The following is a 19,660-nucleotide window of genomic DNA, read 5'->3' on the forward strand; positions in this document are numbered from 1 at the left end:
ATCTCTGATCTTCGGGTCACAAGTTTTGGAGACCCCTGCACTAGACTCATCTTCATTTATGCTTCATCAAGGAAAATATATTCACATTGTCTAATCTATTATTTATAAGCGATCACTTTAATGAAAAACCTACCTGTGCGACGAACATATAAAAAAAGCATCTGGATCTGGACACGGAGCGACATCATTAGCACTGACAAGACTTGTGGTCACATCAGCACTAAAACAACACTACCTGACCTCGTAACGAAATAACTCATTAGTGTTTGTGCAAGCAATCTGCAAGCTGAGTTCACTCCTACATCTTGACATGCTGGTTCACATTTTTAATTTTAACAATGCATTGGTTCTTGAAATTACAGAGAAATACTAATTTTACAAAACTCTCGTATTAACATACTCAAAACAATGTAATTTCACTAAACTCCCAAGAGCCATATAGTCACATGACTATATGGCTCTCGGGAGTTTAGTATGACATCATAACGCGATCAAATTAAATTATTTTTTTCGGAGGTTCCAATTACGTGTCAGCTCGATATATAATTGCGGGCACAGTGGAGTTAGTGGGTGTGTCAATGACATGATGGCATCGATCAACTTTTATATATGCAGCCAGGTACCTAAAGTGTCATTCAATAGAACTTGCTAACTATGTAAACAAAAGTTACTAGTAAATTGACATTCAGTGTCAATTTTAGTATGGCGGTTTGTTTACATAGCAAGTTCTATTGAATGACACTTTACATGTAACATTGATATTGCTATACATAAAACTGAAGGCAAATAGGTATACCTACTTATGTCAATTTTGAAACTAATTTACAGCAACCATACATGCCTCTACATCTACGTACGAGTCTACGTATGTTTGCGCGTCAGATGCATGTCTGACATAAAATAGGTTATTGAAGAAATATTGCTCCAAAAGTTAATGGAATGAGCCCGTGTCCTAATTATTTTGCTAATGATTTGTTATGGCTTGTAATTTTATCTTATTTCTGCTATTATAGTTTGTAGCTTTCTAGTAGAGCCCGAAAGCTTATCCTATTGTCTATTGTTCAGTAAAACCGCACGTGCTACTTACCTGCAAAAAAGGGTCCTAATTATTCTATTTGGCACCTGAGCGCGGGCTAGTCCAACGCTCAAAAAACCAGTGTAGGTGCGCTCTCCGATAACGCGCCTTTGTTACGCATCTCGATGACACATTTTAGACTGGTTCTATAGCGTTCAACTCGCCGGCACTCAGTAACCGAAGTACCGATTTTTTATGCAGGTGGTTGTGGCACGTGGCACGAGTGGTTTTACTTAACAATAGACAATAGGATTAGCCTTCGGGCTCTATTAGAAAGCTACAAACTATACATAGGTAGTTCTGCAGCCGTTATAGTGTAATCGCCTTCCGTGTTTTGTCTTACGAGTATGTATATTAGTCTTTTCGAGCATTTTTGGTCCCAAAACGAGACTGTTGTCTATACCGTTGTTCACTGACCTGCATCTGCACGGACTGGCAGTTGACGAACTCGACGCTGGACACGAGGTTGTCGAACACGACGGCGCACTTGGTGCACGAGTCGAGCACCACGCCGTTCACACATGCCGTTTGATCACACATGCCGTTGTTTTAATAAAATGATTAGACCCCTTATATCTGTTTACAATTTTACGGTGACATAGATACCGTTGTTCACCGACCTGCATCTGCACGGACTGGCAGTTGACGAACTCGACGCTGGACACGAGGTTGTCGAACACGACGGCGCACTTGGTGCACGAGTCGAGCACCACGCCGTTCACACATGCCGTTTGATCACACATGCCGTTGTTTTAATAAAATGATTAGACCCCTTATATCTGTTTACAATTTTACGGTGACATAGATACCGTTGTTCACTGACCTGCATCTGCACGGACTGGCAGTTGACGAACTCGACGCTGGACACGAGGTTGTCGAACACGACGGCGCACTTGGTGCACGAGTCGAGCACCACGCCGTTCACACATGCCGTTCACACATGCCGTTTGATCACACATGCCGTTGTTTTAATAAAATGATTAGACCCCTTATATCTGTTTACAATTTTACGGTGACATAGATACCGTTGTTCACTGACCTGCATCTGCACGGACTGACAGTTGACGAACTCGACGCTGGACACGAGGTTGTCGAACACGACGGCGCACTTGGTGCACGAGTCAAGCACCACGCCGTTCACACATGCCGTTTGATCACACATGCCGTTGTTTTAATAAAATGATTAGACCCCTTATATCTGTTTACAATTTTACGGTGACATAGATACCGTTGTTCACCGACCTGCATCTGCACGGACTGGCAGTTGACGAACTCGACGCTGGACACGAGGTTGTCGAACACGACGGCGCACTTGGTGCACGAGTCGAGCACCACGCCGTTCACACATGCCGTTTGATCACACATGCCGTTGTTTTAATAAAATGATTAGACCCCTTATATCTGTTTACAATTTTACGGTGACATAGATACCGTTGTTCACTGACCTGCATCTGCACGGACTGGCAGTTGACGAACTCGACGCTGGACACGAGGTTGTCGAACACGACGGCGCACTTGGTGCACGAGTCGAGCACCACGCCGTTCACTTTGCCGCGCACCGTGAGCGCCGAGTCGCGGCACCGGAACATGTACACCACGTTGTTCATCTCCGCGTTCTCCACTACCAGGTTGGCGTTACCCTTCTGGTATTCCTGTTCAGACAAGTTGCAACACGTTCGGTGAGAGAAGTTATTAATTTGATTTGCTTACATTAAACCATAGAGAAATATAGTAAGAGTGCTCACTCCATACATCAGTTCAGACTATTAATTTCAGTGTCTGCATCTAGCATCGAGTAGCGGAACTATCAGTACTGCTACTTGACAATAGATGTAGCACCGACCGGAAAGTCTTATCTCAACAGCATAAGAATTTCCGGTCGGTGCTACATCTATTGTCAAGTAGCAGTACTGATAGTTCCGCTACTCGATGCTAGATGCTAATAGTCTTTTTGGTACTATAACTGATGTATGGAGTGAGCACTCTATGTATTTTTTTGCTCTATGATTAAACTTAATTTCTGACTCCGGATCCATGTTCGATATACGAGAGTGAGAGGTTAAATTGCAGGGTTCATATACCTAAAGACAGCCTCCTTATAACTGTGTACATATGATTGAACAATATAGGTATTGTGTACACAATATATAGTTGAATATATGTTGTGAGCACTTCAAGCTAGCATGTTATTAAACACACATGCCGATTGGTAATGCCACGTATTTATTGTAGTGTATAGAACTATACATGCTTATATACGTGTATTTCAATGCTATATAATCAATGATCTTATGAATAAAGAGTAGTCTTATTTAGAATCTGGTTGTGTCAATGAGATTCAACCCGGATTGTTTATGGCTAGTGCATTAGTGAAACCTAATAATGGAAAGATACCTATTCGTTTGCTTAATACGACTGAAAATGATTTGACTATTAACAAATTAAACCCGACTATTCACACTACTATTCTCCTTTCCCTGAAATGACTGAATCACATGAGAACGAGACAGTTTTGGATAGAAAGGGTACAACAATTGGAGAGATATTTTAATATTACATACAAAGGGCTGCGATTTTCTCTGATGTGCTAAGTATCTCGCTGGGCTGATCTTGGTAGGCGTAAGATAGGATGATATTCCATAGTAAGCTCTAGAACGCAATTGAGGATATAACTCATCAATTGACCACAATCGATTGGCTATTAGGGGTTACAAACTTTTTTTGTGGACCTTTAAACTATTGACTACGTCATAATAAAATTTAGATGATGTTCCGAAGACCTCTAATTGTGCAATTTCATCTGATTATTGGCAAGGTGCGAAGTCGGTGGAGGGGGAAGTGGCGCTGATCGTCACAAACACAGGTAATCTTATGGAATGTCCGCCATCAGTACTAGCGGCAGCCGCTTGAACTAATTTTACTCCATAAGATTTAACGTAGAAAGTCCGCCAAAATGAGGGCAGCACCAGTCGTGCACCTAGCGAATAAGTGAAAATGACATCGATTTCCTTCGATTTGAAAATAACCAAGCATGTGTAAATACTGACCGACCGGTCTGGCCTAATGGGTAGTGACCCTGCCTGTGAAGCCGCGGTCCTGGGTTCGAATCCCAGTAAGGGCATTTATTTGTGTGATGTGCACAGATATTTGTTCCTGAGTCATGGTTGTTTTCTATGTATTTAAGTATTTGTAAATTATATATATCGTTGTCTGAGTACCCACAACACAAGCTTTCTTGAGCTTACCGTGGGGCTTAGTCAATTTGTGTAATAATGTCCTATAATATCTATTTATTTATTTATTATTTATACTCACAATGAGCCACTTCTTGCCGTCGCGCGCGAAGACGGGCGGCTTGTCCAGGGTGCCGGCGCCGGGCGCGGGCAGCGCCTTGCTGGGCGCGTGCGAGGCCGCCTTGAACGGCGCCGGGCCCTGCCGCAGCGACGGGTTCTTGTGCGTCTGCATCTCCGATGTCACCTTGCGGAGGCCTGAACAAACCAGTACGTTACCATGGAGAAAAAAATACATAGAGTGCTCACTCCATACATCAGTTTTAGTACCAAAAAGACTATTAGCATCTAGCATCGAGTAGCGGAACTATCAGTACTGCTACTTGACAATAGATGTCGCCACCGACCGGAAAGTCTTATACTGTTGATATAAGACTTTCCGGTCGGTGCTACATCTATTGTCAAGTAGCAGTACTGATAGTTCCGCTACTCGATGCTAGATGTAGGCACTGAAATTAATAGTCTGAACTGATGTATGGAGTGAGCACTCTATGTATTTTTTTCTCTATGACGTTACGTATGCCCTACATGCTATTTCCACACCTCGGACACTGGCGATCAAATATATGAAACAAACGCGTTCCTACGCACACAGCCTAAGCTCGTGTAGGTGAACGCGTACCATGCTTGTGTGAGTGAGATAAGACATTGTAGGGTAACTGTGAGGTAACCGAGAGCGGGTCTCAGCGGGTGGGCGGCACTTTCAACGGGAGGCAGGGAGCGTCCATACTGTATGCTAGTACTCTTTGTTATACTGTGCTATTTCGATTGTAGGTACAGTAAGCTGCAGAGCTGACCCTTCTCCACATTCTGAATACAAAGTATGCAGAGAGGTCAGGTGTGTGTGTGTGTGCGGTGGTAGATCCGTAGTAAACGCAATCTTACATGTATTACAAATACTACAATAAACTGTGTACTTAATGTCTTATAACAACAAAACTATGCGCTCTCTCGGAATGCGAGCACTAAAGTAGATGTTGGAGTATATAATTTTGAGCAGTTTGTCTGCATCAACAATTGAATCTGCTGCTGAATTGTAGTCTTATGTCACATTTTTTTAACCCATAACTTATGGGTTACGTCATATACACTTATGGGCCATAAGTGTATATGACGTATGTGGGTTGAAAAACCTAAAAAGATATATTAACCCCTCGTATCCTGCCTGTCAAATTTGATCATTGAAAAAGTGACCTTGACATTTACAACAATAGATTAAAATTCCCACGCACGGATCCGTGTCTAAGCATACGAGGGGTTAAGAGTATAAAAAATATAATCTTAATTAATTAAAAATAAATTTAATACAAAACCAAAAAAAATAGGCCATAATTTCCGACTTGTAAGAATTGTAATCGAATTTACATTACATTATGGCAGTACAAATGTAGCAATCTGACAGAACAAGCGATCAAAGACTAATCCCGAACATTGTTACTTTAGCAACTAAGTGTAAGAAGTTAATAACGAAACAACACACGCGGCCCATTCCCAAGACCATCCGGGAGCTAGTTGCGCAACGACGGAGAAAACTAAGACTCCTTTGATGTAACAACTGTCGTAAAATACCGGAACTGAACCCGCGCTGGCTAACGAACAAGCTTGGTGGCCTATACATAGGGTATAGGCCACCAAGCTTGTTCGTAGTATACATAGCCTCCTAAGACCCAGAGTCCGATTTGCAGTTTTGAATTTGTAACCTTCTTTTATTCAATTATAGTTTAAAATTTGATTTGAATATGTCCTTTTAAAAGGAACTCGGGACTTAGGAGGATATATAACATAGGTTTCATCTTTTACGAAGATTTTTTTAATTTTCTTGACTTAGGTTATACGATTGGACTTTGGATTGTTCTAGAAATAGGTATGTAAAACTTGTTTAATATTAGTTCAAAACACACGACTATCTCAAACTCAAATACTTATTTATAAGTAATCTCTTTATCTATTATATTTGTTATGACACTCTTATTATAAATATTAGATAGTTATATGATTGCGTAAGTAAATATATGGTCACGATTAAATGCAAAATATTCATCAATATTAAACGAATTCGTGAATCGTACTAGAGCGCATCCATTTTTGATATATCTTATCATGCGTGAATTTCCTGAATTTCATTTTCCGTTGCTTAAAAGCGTTGGCATTTCAGAGAGGCAATCCAATAAAACACCGCGTTCATTATTCAGTCACAATGCAGCTCGTGCCCGTGCTGTGTTATTGTCTAAAATTGCTTTAGAACATTAAATTTACAGAAATTGTAATTTTTTATAATATATAGCATAAATGCAGGGCAGAAATGACGGTATTCCAACGTTTCAGCCTAATCTGTAGTTCAACTAGCGCCGCAGTAAAGGACATGCCAAGGTGACCAACCAACAGTTTGGCGGTCCAAGGTCACTCTAGGTTTAAGCCCTTGCTACACGGTCGCCGACAAGCCCCTCAGACCGCGTGGCCTTGGTCTGGACGGACCGTGTGGACAGTTGTTTCCAACAAAATTTGACCAAAACTGACCAAGGTCAGACCAAGGACAGACGGTTAGAAGGCTTGTCGGCGACCGTGTAGCAAGGGCTTTAAGGTTACAAAATACAAATATGTACTGACTGCTAGTGATGTTCTCGCCCTGGTTGATCTCGGCGAAGAGCGCGCTGCGGTCGTCCACGGACAGGTTGGCGAAGTCTGCGGCGGGCAGCACGGGCGGCGGCGGCGGCATGCCCCCGGGCGGCGGCGGCGGCGCGCCCGCACCCTTACCTGTGTCGACAATAAGTCGAATATTAGGCTCTGGCGACAATAATGGTTCCATGATGCAGCTTACTGTAGCCGGTTTTTAGGGTTCCGTACCCAAAGGGTAAAAACGGGACCGTATTACTAAGACTCCACTGTCCGTCCGTCTGTCACCAGGCTGTATCTCACGAACCGTGATAGCTAGACAGTTGAAATTTTCACAGATGATGTATTTCTGTTGCCGCTATAACAACAAATACTAAAAACAGAATAAAATAAAGATTTAAGTGGGGCTCCCATACAACAAACGTGATTTTTGACCGAAGTTAAGCAACGTCGGGCGGGGTCAGTACTTGGATGGGTGACCGTTTTTAGGGTTCCGTAGCCGAATGGCAAAAAACGGAACCCTTATAGATTCGTCATGTCTGTCTGTCTGTCCGTCTGTCCGTCTGTCCGTCTGTCTGTCCGTCCGTATGTCACAGCCACTTATCTCCGAAACTATAAGAACTATACTGTTGAAACTTGGTAAGTAGATGTATTCTGTGAACCGCATTAAGATTTTCACACAAAAATAGAAAAAAAACAATAAATTTTTGGGGTTCCCCATACTTCGAACTGAAACTCAAAAATTTTTTTTTCATCAAACCCATACGTGTGGGGTATCTATGGATAGGTCTTGAAAAATGATATTGAGGTTCCTAATATCATTTTTTTCTAAACTGAATAGTTTGCGCGAGAGACACTTCCAAAGTGGTAAAATGTGTGTCCCCCCCCCCTGTAACTTCTAAAATAAGAGAATGATAAAACTAAAAAAAATATATGATGTACATTACCATGTAAACTTCCACCGAAAATTGGTTTGAACGAGATCTAGTAAGTAGTTTTTTTTTATACGTCATAAATCGCCTAAATACGGAACCCTTCATGGGCGAGTCCGACTCGCACTTGGCCGCTTTTTTTTGCTTCTTTTGCTCTATTTTTTGTTGATGGTGCGGAACCCTCCGTGCGCGGGTCCGACTCGCACTTGGCCGGTTTTTTTCTGACATACATATTTTAAGTTGTTGTCTATGGAACCTACAAGCACCTGGAATCTGACGGACTCCTGAAGAAAAAGAAACACATAATACAACTCATTTGCACTCGAAATAGGCGGCAACATAATCTGAGCGCTTGAATAACCTGGTCCGTTATTTTTTAGCACAAGTGGAGCTTACTGTGCTGTCAACATGTAATGGCATTTTTATACGGATCCGAACGGACCGTGACTGCGTGTAGTCGATAAAATATAAACAGTCGAGCTTGGCTATTTCTCGATCGGGGAGAAAAGACTCAAACAACTATCTACACAAATATGAAAGTCATATAGTCAAGTCGAATATATCGCTGTTAGAAACTGTATTGTAATATAATTTCCTTCTTAATCGGACTAATAATAACGCCTCGCCCGGCGCTACAAGCATACATTAGGTTATTAATTATGGTAGGTAATTAATTTTACAGTGAGTATACATGCGATAACGCTACTAAACTGGTAGGTTGTGTGTATACTGCGGCATACGTATTTCTAGGTACGAGTACCAGCCATTTTAACTATATCTGTTTATTTACTTCAAATACTTAAATGATAAAGTTTTCAATTTTACCGCCTTTTTTCCGTAACTAAACTAGCGTTTGTACATTGACATTATAAACTTTACATTTTATATCTCTAGAGCAGGGGTCTCCAAACCCCGGCCCGCGAGCCAAATCCGGCCCGCGGATAGCTAACGCGACAGCCCACTGTGGTCGACAGTGGGCCTTCGCCTTAGGATCGCCGATTTTCCCGGCGCAAAAATAAAACCGATGGTGGCCCGCGTGAAAGTTTGTGGAGGTGCATTATGGCCCCCCGGTAAAAAAGTTTGGAGACCCCTGCTCTAGAGTACTCCTAAATCTAGAGAGCCGGTAACGTTACGCCCGCCCTTTATAACACATTGCTGCTTAAAATTTGAAGGCATTTCAGCACATACAGAGAACACACGCGACTCAACATACCTACTATAATTTCTTTTATATACAATTTTAGTCCTTACAGGGCGAATGTTCGTATAACTAGCGACCCACCCCGGCTTCGCACGGGTTAACAAATTATACATAAACCTTCCTCTTGAATCACTCTGTCTATTAAAAAACCGCATCAAAATCCGTTGCGTAGTTTTAAAGATCTAAGCATACATACAGACAGACAGCGGGAAGCGACTTTGTTTTATACTGTGTAGTGATGAAATTCTATGTTGTGTATTTGTACTCATATTGTAATTTGTTTTCAGTGAACTTGTTTTACAACTAATATTAATTACGACAAACTTTCTATTGAAAATTATACATAGAAGACAATTTAATACCATCGATACGTCTTTGAATATAGATGAGGTCAGAGGGAAAAGTTAAATTTGGCTACGAAGGGAAATGTACACCAAGCGACCGCAAAAGCTATCGTATCAAATAATTAAATTATAGGAGGAAACAGGGTGGGTATCGAGAATAATTACCGCAAATTTTACGCGGGCAATGGGTTAGATAAAAATAAAGGCAGTAATTGTCTAGTTTCACAAAATGAAACCAATGCTTTTGTCTTAACGGATCAATTATTGATCCGCTCTATTATAGAGCTAGCAAATTGTGCGGCCTCTACAAACCAACGATTGTTCACTGAATAATAAATTAGCAGCAGAGTATCGTCACCGTATAAAGACCCGACAATACTTCTCATGTGAATATTTCACTGCGACTTATTTATAAAAGTAGTGATACAATTATCTATTCTATTTTGAAAATCTAGAGTCTAAAACAAAAAGCATTCTTGGCTACATTAAGGTAAATTATTACCTATATTCGAAATAGCCACGTTCGTTTTAAACGGTCTATGAGTAGACCACATGTCTGGACAGATACTCAGATGATCCCATAAATGTGTATTACATTTAATGGGTATAACCATATTTATAAAGATAACAAACTTGCTAGACCTAACATTATTACTTACAATCGAATTTAAACTGTTGTGAGACATACTAACAACTACTCTACTGTTGTGACTTAAAACAAGTCAGTCTAAACCGTAAAATTATTCAATATTACTTACAGTTATAATATAACCTACGCTGAAAGATAGTAAACTCAAGTCAAGAGACTACGATATTACGTATCTGTATTTAAGTACCAACACTATTGGGATTAGATCGTGAGGCACGCAACGAATGGGACATCAAGATATCACAACATCTTTTGTGTAACTCTAGAGTGGATAAGCCGCGCATAATGGGACGATAAAACCTTAACGCGGAGGCCTTGTCTACCCTCATGTTTGTATATAAGCTAATGGCAGTTGTCTTGCCAATTTCTGATTGATTACATAATATTACTCTACTCTTGAAAAATACATATATTGCCCATCTATTTTTATAATAATAGGGATACTTACGTCATACGCGGTTCTCGTTGACATCATTGTTCTACGGCCAATATTTACGGTCAACAGAAACGTGTAATGAATTTTTGCTTTATACTATATGCAGATTCGCTTGGAACACAGATTAAGGGACAAATGACAATGAGGCACCCTCGCCGTCAGTACTATATATTCATAGGAATGTTACTCACATTCAGGAAGGAACTCTATATTACATAGTCTAAGTCTAAAACCCAACCTAAACTTCGGGTCGACTATTGAGTCCAGGGCTAAAACTGCTGCCAAGAAACTTGGTGTCCTATTTAAGGTGAGGCGGTACTTCACGCCGAATCAGCTTCTCTCCCTATACCAAGCACAGGTCCGCTCGTGCATGGAATACTGCTGCCACCTTTGGGACGGTTCCGCCAAGTATCAGCTGGCGGCCCTGGACTCAATAGAGCGCCGGGCTCATAGACTTTTAGGCGATGACCCAGCTGTCAAATCAAAGTTACAGAGCCTCGATCATCGCCGACGAGTCGCATGTCTATCGGTGTTCTATCGGATACATTCTGGAGAATGCGCACAAGAGCTGCATGACCTGATTCCACCTTCCCCTTTCCATCATCGGACGTCCAGGCGCGGGGAGCGAATGCACCCGTTCGTGGTTAACATCCCATTTGTCCGCACAAAACGATTTGCCTCGTCATTTTTGGTAAGGACGGCTAAGGAATGGAATGCGCTCCCGTCATCCGTATTCCCTGAGAAATATGACCTCGGTCTCTTTAAAGCTAGAGTGAATAGGCTATTACTGAACCGGTGAGCTCCATCTTAGGCTCTGTCTTCACTTTCCATCAGGTGTGTCTAGAGCCAATCGCCGATCAGTTTATCATAAAAAAAAAAAACATACCTAGAAAGTGGCAACGTTATGCGATCTTTTGTAATTTGTAGGTACGGTTAAGCTGCTGCAGCGACAAGTAAGATATGATTTCGTTCTGAACTGTAATGTATAGCATTTAACTTACCCGACCAGACAAGCCCGGTGGTGTGGTACTGTTTGACGTAGGCCTGCAGCTCGGAGAGCAGCTGCCCCCAGGCGCGGCACCACTGCACGTGCTTCTGATCCTTGTCCTTCCACTCTTTGAGCACTCGGTTCGTGTAGAACTGCCCGGCGTCGTTCATTTCCTTCACGTACGGCGCCGGCGTGGGCACGATCGCCACCCAACCCAGCGCGGGAATGCTCTCGGAGATGGCCGAGAGGTGGTTGAACAGCTTCGACGCGCGGTTCTTCTCACGGTATGCTTGGATGGCAGATATCTGTTCGCTGGTAGGAGCCAGCAGTTGCATCTCTTCGCTCTGCGATGGTTTGCTGCGGGAGCCAGCTAGCTGAATGTAGCGCATTTGAGCCCTGGAATAAAATTACGCATAAAAATTGCGCTACAACTTTGATGGACTTTGGAGAGTTCTTGTTTAGTAGACAATCAAAGTCTTTAAAACAACAATGTCAAAGTTATTGTTTGAATTTGGAATGAATACCGATAATAACTTACTGAAAAGCATTTCCGACGAGGTTGGCGTGAGTGGCGACATCTCCGCCGATCTGTTTGGACAGCTCCAAATACGCCCGAAGCGGACCCTGCGTCAATTGAGAATATTTATAGCGATTATAATACTGTTCACCTTCGGAGAGGCAAGATGCAGGGCAACGGTCTTCTAAATCTAAATTCTAAATGATTTAACTTTAAAAAAATCCTTTTAAAATAAATAAGAAAACAAAAAACAAACTTAAGAATTATTTTGTTTAATGTTAATACCTAATTGTAATATATGTACAAGTAAAACTTGCAACGACCACTAGTACAAGGGACAACGATAATTTAGTTTATCAATATAAGAACTCCCTACACGTCATTTAATTTCGCTCTCGAAATTCCGAAGTCTGGACATGACTTGCCAAAGTGAAAATACTTAAGACCCTGTTATAAGAGAATTAAACCATTGCAAGTATTTCAGAAAAAAATAAAATGTATACTTGTTTACCTTTGAGTTTTCGTCAACATTCAGTAAGGCTTACCTGTGTAGGTACGAGTAAGTAAGACGCGAGTGTCAACGGTGCCGATAGCGTGAAATTGGAATTAAAATTCAAGTCGAGGTTAAGTCAAGCTCCAGGACACCCCTTAAATTATTCCTGGAGAGGTACCAACTACTTACACCTTCAGACTACTTATATCCCATCAAAAACATTAAACAGCAACATTACATGTAAAAAGGTGCAAGTCTCGCATCGCTTTTACTACAAAAAAGTTTTGAGATGTAGGTAATGTGAAATCAAGTCGGTTATTTTAATCAGTGCCAGGGGGTGTTAAAACCGTATCAATAAGATATCTTTAATTTGTAATACGTATAATGACTTGGCCAATTTCTTAGATCTTTAAAACGTGATTGATATTGCAATATTTTTAGGTTTTCTATGGCTTGATAAGCTGAAATCTACTTATGTTTAAAATTTGAACCTTGTGGGTATGCTAAAAGTATGAGATCGAGTATGATGATCGGTGAGTGAGTGCATGAGTGTGTCAGTGTCGAAACTAAGGAACTTTGACGTACAATAATTCTTAAACTACTAGTTCAGATTTAATGTTTTTGAGAATCTAAAGCATGTTAAGCCCTATATGTCACTGAAAATTCAGGGTTCTAGCTTCAGCCAGCACAAAATTACAGGACGTCGAAAATGGCCTGAATCGCTTCGAGAAAAGGATGGTACGGCCGTGCCTCTTTGTTTTGCTCGACTTGGCGGGGGCACTGCCGTGCCCCCAGATCTTCAGGTAACATCGGTTGAAGGTACATTCAACCGTACCTGACCGTTTTCTTTACTTTTTCGATATTATAGGAGTTTTACCTTCCATCTTTCAACGTGTTTTAATGGATTAAAAGAACTCAATTACAGCGCTTCACCAATGAAAGCATTGAAGAGGAAATAATTGAGGAAAAATGCCAGTTGAAAACTGTAAACACAGTTTTGGGAACATCGCGCCTCATCGCAACTAAAGATTTCAAGCCGTATTGTTACGACTACAATGGTATATTTAGGAGCCCAGTTCTGGTTTTAATTTGTTGTTTTGATCCTGTTAATGGATTTGATCTGTTTAATTAAACTGTTTGAAGTAACATTTTTGGTCCGGAACTCACAACAATTTTAGAACACGAAATTAAAACCAGTGTCGGGCGTTAGGAATACGAATGTTGATTTTGAAGCATAACTGAAAATGAAGCTGGGCAAAAATAAAAAGCAATTTCCTTTTCTGAAACATAAAGCATCATTTTCTGACCACATGTTAATGTAAAGCAGACAAATAGAGCAATATTTTTATTAGAGACCGACCAGCGAAGTGGTCTCACCTGGCGGTCTAGCATGAGTTGCGTTCTCGCGTACATACTTGAAGTCGCGCTTGATGTATGGAGTCGCGCGCGAGAACACAACTCATGCTAGACCGGCTGATAGCAAATGCCGACAGGGATTAAGATGAAATTTATTGGTTCAGCAATTTCATTTCATTTCATTTATTTAACATTAAAAGTCATGTGTGTGAAATTATATAATGCATGCACCATTGCTTTAAAGATACCTAGAAATCGTATTTGTGAAATCGCATTAAGAAAGACGATGACTAATCGCACGAGGTACATAGGTATTTAGTTGTAGGGGTAAATATGTGTTGTTAGTAGTTTTTAGCAAAGATTAAATTAAGTATAATAGGTAGTTTTTAGGCTTTGTATGACTAAGGTCATCATTAAAATAGCATGTAGAAGCTAAACAACAATCGCCATTATAATCCATGGTTATAATCCCGCTCAGCAAGTTAACGGAAACCAAATTTTGGCATCAGGTGCGGGGCTAATCTATGTCAATTAAATCACTTAAACCCTCGCTCGTTACTGCTGCTTGCCATTAAACTCAATGACAATCTTTAGAACAATTTATAACGACAGTTTAAATAGCTTTGAACCCTTATCAACGACGAAATGTATTATTTAATTGATCTTGACTTTTAATGACAGGACAGGGAAATGTGCTCTTAACTGCGGTAATTTTCATTGAGATTTTAAATTTAAGGTCCGATTACACCGGAACTCGACGCAGCAAATACGCAGAGATGTTTTTTGTCATATATTTTGCTGCGTCAACGTCTTTTGAACAGCGGTGTGGCCAGTGCTTCAAACACAACTTACAACTTTTAATGTAATTTGCACATTTTTCTTATAGTTTCAGACTTTCCCATACTGACCGATCTAAATGGGCCATCCTGTATAATTCAATGCGCTAAATGAAATCTAGGAAAATAAACTTATTGACATTTAATCAAAACCGATAACTTATTTCCGAATCGGAGCCTGCTACGGCTGCTACGGATTCGGAAGAGCCTCAGAATTTCCTGCAATCGATTCCTATCTATCGCCCGTGCCGCCAAGCCGAGTCTAATTGCTCAATTTAATCATTCGAACACCGCACCGCAGCGTTGATAGCTCACTCAATAAAAAATATCCTCGTTCGAATTTAAATTCACCTACTCCGCTGATTTATTTCGATGAAATTATTGATCTCTGAATTTTATTATGGAAAACATTCAACATAATAAATTCATATTGAGAGTCTGTTGCACTTTCTGCGTTCTTCACCATATTCATATTACAAAAAAAGCGTAAGTACAAGGCACTTACGTCCATTTTGTGTCCATACATAAATGGACATTTGACCAGTCCCTTGACAAGGATAATTAATTTCAGTTTAGCTACGGATATTGGCAAGCCTCGATACTCCCTGCAAGCGTGGCGGCGCCAATCGCTGTCATAACAGAGCTGTGATTAATTGCTCTACTCAATCATTCGAACATCGCACCGAGAAGAGCTCACTCAATAAAATGTAAGCCTGAATTTTATCCTTTATTTCGAGTGAATCATTGAACCATGTTTGCGATCCCGAGGTAATGCTAAATATTTAACTTAGGTACTCGTACCGCTCTCAATGCTCGCTCGCTGCTACCTAATACATAATTTGTTAGAGGAAACTTTGCAGCTGAATGGCAAGGGATTTTACATTGACATTTTCTAGCAGACGAAGGATCTTTCTTTAATATTACATAGGATTTAAGTATTATAGCTATAAAGATAACAGCTACTGGGTAACAAGGAAAATTTGGTGTACCTATTCCCGAAATGGAAAGGCCATGACATTCATGAATAAATAAACATACACGTGTTGCGTAGAAGGTTACGGATAAGCTTTGTGGTCATATGGGTATAACCACAGAACAAGTAGAATGGCGATGCGAGCAGGGTACGTGTCGCCGCCGGTTATGAGCAAACGCTCGCATGCTAGTACTCGCCCGCGCTGACCGAAAAACGTAAACATGCCTTTTGCGCCACAATAACGTTCAGATTAAGAAGCCAGACATCAAATCTGTCTAAAGGAGGCGTATCCATTCACCAGGCACACAAGTTTTTACTACCGTTGCACGAGAAATGTGGAAATGTGGAAAGGAACGAGCGGCGACACCGGTTCCGATACTAACTGCGCGCGATAGCCGTTCTAACCTCTTTAATATGTTCTGTGGGTATAACAAAGTACGTAGGTATTATGTTTACGGATAAAGGCACTGGTGAATTATGACATCCTTCCGAAATTACGCGGAACCATCAGTAAGACGTACCGTACGTACGAGTACATAATAGTAATGTACGTACGCAAAATATACAATCAACTTTCAATCGGCAGAGGCGTTACCTATTTTATGATAATGTATTAATTATTTACAATGTTACTTGGAAGATTTGGAAGCATTATTTGCAAAAATTGACTCGATACTCGTAATTCTTCGTGTAGGCACATTAGATTTGTAATAAAATCTTTATTTGAAGTTATTAGGCAAATATGTGGATCAAAACTAAAAAATCCTTTCTTCATTACGGCCTAAACGTAAAATAGGCTGAAGCTGCGACTGGTTCTCGTTTTTCCAACCCTTATATTTAGTTGTAACAATCAACATCTTAGATTTTTGTATGGATACCTAATATAGTATATCCAGGAAAGTGTCTGAGCTGAGGTAAATATATGGATGTAAACTTATTGCGTACGGTAGGTACGCTTGATGAAAAATCTAGAATAATCTCAGAAGCGTTTAATGGCCTGACATACCTGTATAATGTCCTGGAACCCGCTAATACTCATATTGTCAGTAGGGATGAGCTCAGGCTCGTCCTGCTGTGCGGGGGAAGGGGCGGGCGACGCCGGGGTCGCGGGGGTGGCGGGCGGCGACGGCGGCAGCAGCAGCGGCAGGCGTTCCAGGCGCGAGGTCACTCGCTCCAGCCGCTCGATCAAAGCCTCGAGGTCTGCTGCGGGGCTGTGGGTTGCAGCTGTTGCCTCGGATTCACCGCCTGTCAAAAAACGATGACACTTAAAACTTTATAGTATAGTAACTACAAATAGCGTGCTAACGCTATTTTATTTACCACTAAATTGGATTATTTTATCTCGTAAGGGCATTACGTGTGTGTGGAGGATTATGGTACTTTTCCTGCTCCGATTGTTTTCCTTAAGTTCGTACAGTAAAATGATTTCTGGACGAAACTGGACCGATCCACATTACAAGTACGTGTATTTTTTTTTTCAAAAGATAAGCTCTATCAAAGTTTTAAATAATCATACCGATATTGTTGTCACAAAAATAGATGATGTATTTCTTATTAAGCAGTTTTCCTGTATCGATATCTGTAGTTTAGTATTTCCACTCAGTGTCCCAATTACAAAAACAACACTGTATATGTATATAGTGATAGGAGGTAATTAAACATAATCAGGAATGTAAACTTCATAATTGCTAACTATTAAAAAGATTTAGTAGTGTTCATGGGCGTGTTCTTCTTGTCGATGACTCAAGAGCTTTATCATCACATCGTGACTCACATCACAATCGCGTCAGTAAGATGTCACTAACCAAGCCCAAGTAAATATCTGTTATATAGACTCTAAATAGACAAAGTAGATAGTTAGATACCTATGACACAATCAAATATAAAACCCAACCCTAGGGTAGAACCTCGAACCAATTTTCGGAAAGTACCTACCCATATTTCCAGATACTCATATCCAGAGTGCTTAACATTATGTCATATTATTAAATTCCTTTTACTAAGAAGGAATTCAAATTAATTTTATTAACTCTCCAGAGATTTTCAAACAAAATAGAGATAGAGTTTATACAGGATGTTATTTTTGCTCCGGAGTGAATCACAACATTTTTCACCACAACAACATTATTAAATAGTTACTTACCATTCAAAATATCCCTTAAAAGTCATTTCTACCAGCCCACATGAGAAAACAACTCAAGATTTTCATTACTTTGCCACTCTTGTGGATAAAATGCAAACTTCTCATCAGTTTTAGACGTATAAAGATAGCCTTTACGATGGTTAAGTGAAACATTATGCCCTCTTTCCCAAATTTAACTTTACAGCAGTAAATTGCAAATTATTGCGACATTTGTAATTACAATAAAGATAATTTTATGCAACAACTTTCCTTTTTATTAGACGAGACAGGTATCTCATATATTTACTTAATAGGTACTGGCAATGTACAAAGTTTTAAAGAGACATACACTTTGGGAAGTTTGTACCTATTCAATATCAATGAAAATCAACATAATACGTATAATACTATGTATCCCACAAGTGTACAACTTACTGGTGTAATAAATTTTACCTTTATAAGGCGTATAAAAGTTTGCTTGAACACCATGTATTTTTATGTGCACTAACTAAGGCGTCTCGTGAACCAGGTTAACCGAACGGGAACATTATTCTCTAATGTAGATAAAGTGTAGGTACTCTTTACATGTGGCTATATTGCAAAATAAAATAACAGAATTATCATTATAAAATATAACAGAATGTCAAAGACAGATATCTGAAAAAAATACCACCGTGGACCAAAATAGGAATAATTTCTAAAAGAATGTACTACACATATATACATCTAAACATACCAATCATATCATCTAAGATTGTATTGACAGTATCCGCGATGTCATCTTCCCCGGAGATATTGTTCCGTGCTTCAAATATTTCTATTAAATGTCTCATATCTCTTCGTATACTAGGTCCTTGGCCTTCCGCCATTGTTCACTCGCAAAGAACGTTAACACACTGGTACGCAAATTACAAAGACGCAAATACACCCGCAAAACTCGACCACTTCTACGAATATGAAGTGTAGAACGTGTAAAAGCCAGCTGTGAACCTGACTTTGAAAGATCTGATTGGTTGCTTGCTCGCTATTATCGACAATTCACAAAAGATAGGATTGATAAAAATATTACCAGTAAGTCATTATCATGAGTTACAGAGATAACAACATGTCGAAATAAATGACATGTTTATTTTGGAAAACAGTATTGAAAAAAATGATCGTTATGTGTTGATAATATTGTTTGAACTTTCATTGGACATTTTGAACAGTATGTTAAAGATATTCAAATACGAGTATAACAAACACAGCTTTCAATGGCTTTCATCTTTCTGACATGATACTCGAAAAAGTCCATATTGAATATCGATCATTCAAACATAAAATACCTAACGAGTAAAATTACAAAATCTGCTACTCGTGCAGAAATAATACTTAGAAAGGACTGATGTCGTAGACCTTTAGAATTGAAAAGGTTTTCGTTGTTAAATGTAGATACGTAACAAAGTTACCCGTGCTGAGTGTGGCTTAACGACAAGTTTAATTTATACAAGAGCCTTTGCACCCTGGGCTTGTGCCTCACATCACACGGTACCTTAGCCTTTGACCCTTTTCGACGATCCTTAATTTAATCGCCGACACTTTACAATTAATACCAAGTTAAAATAGCTTGGTCTACAATAGTTATTTACGATACAAGTGCGGAAAAGAGGAAATTCGAAACGAGTGGCGATAAATTAAAACACGACCGAAGGGAGTGTTTTAAATCGACACGAGTTGCGACTTACCTATTCGCACGTGTATCGTACAACGTTTTACAGTACATATGCCCCTTTAAACTTTTGACATCGCACGAAGTGCTATTTTACGCACTAGTGCGGGAAAATAGGACCATATGT

At 40.1% G+C, this 19,660-nt stretch overlaps 1 protein-coding gene across 1 annotated transcript in view; it reads right to left on the reverse strand.

The window, feature by feature from the left end:
* The window catches only part of LOC134663221 (adenylyl cyclase-associated protein 1), a 39,107-nt gene that overhangs the window by 7,074 nt on the left and 12,373 nt on the right, over window positions 1-19,660 (reverse strand). Inside the window, exons 2-7 of the mRNA XM_063519609.1 lie at window positions 16,710-16,948; window positions 12,067-12,152; window positions 11,542-11,924; window positions 6,973-7,119; window positions 4,391-4,563; window positions 2,521-2,727 (exon numbers count right to left, since the gene is read on the reverse strand). Coding sequence (XP_063375679.1) covers window positions 2,521-2,727; window positions 4,391-4,563; window positions 6,973-7,119; window positions 11,542-11,924; window positions 12,067-12,152; window positions 16,710-16,948 — 1,235 coding nt within the window. The remainder of the gene's footprint in view (window positions 1-2,520; window positions 2,728-4,390; window positions 4,564-6,972; window positions 7,120-11,541; window positions 11,925-12,066; window positions 12,153-16,709; window positions 16,949-19,660) is intronic.

Source organism: Cydia amplana, chromosome 4 (assembly GCF_948474715.1).
Source record: "Cydia amplana chromosome 4, ilCydAmpl1.1, whole genome shotgun sequence".
NCBI classification, from domain to species: Eukaryota; Metazoa; Arthropoda; class Insecta; order Lepidoptera; family Tortricidae; genus Cydia; species Cydia amplana.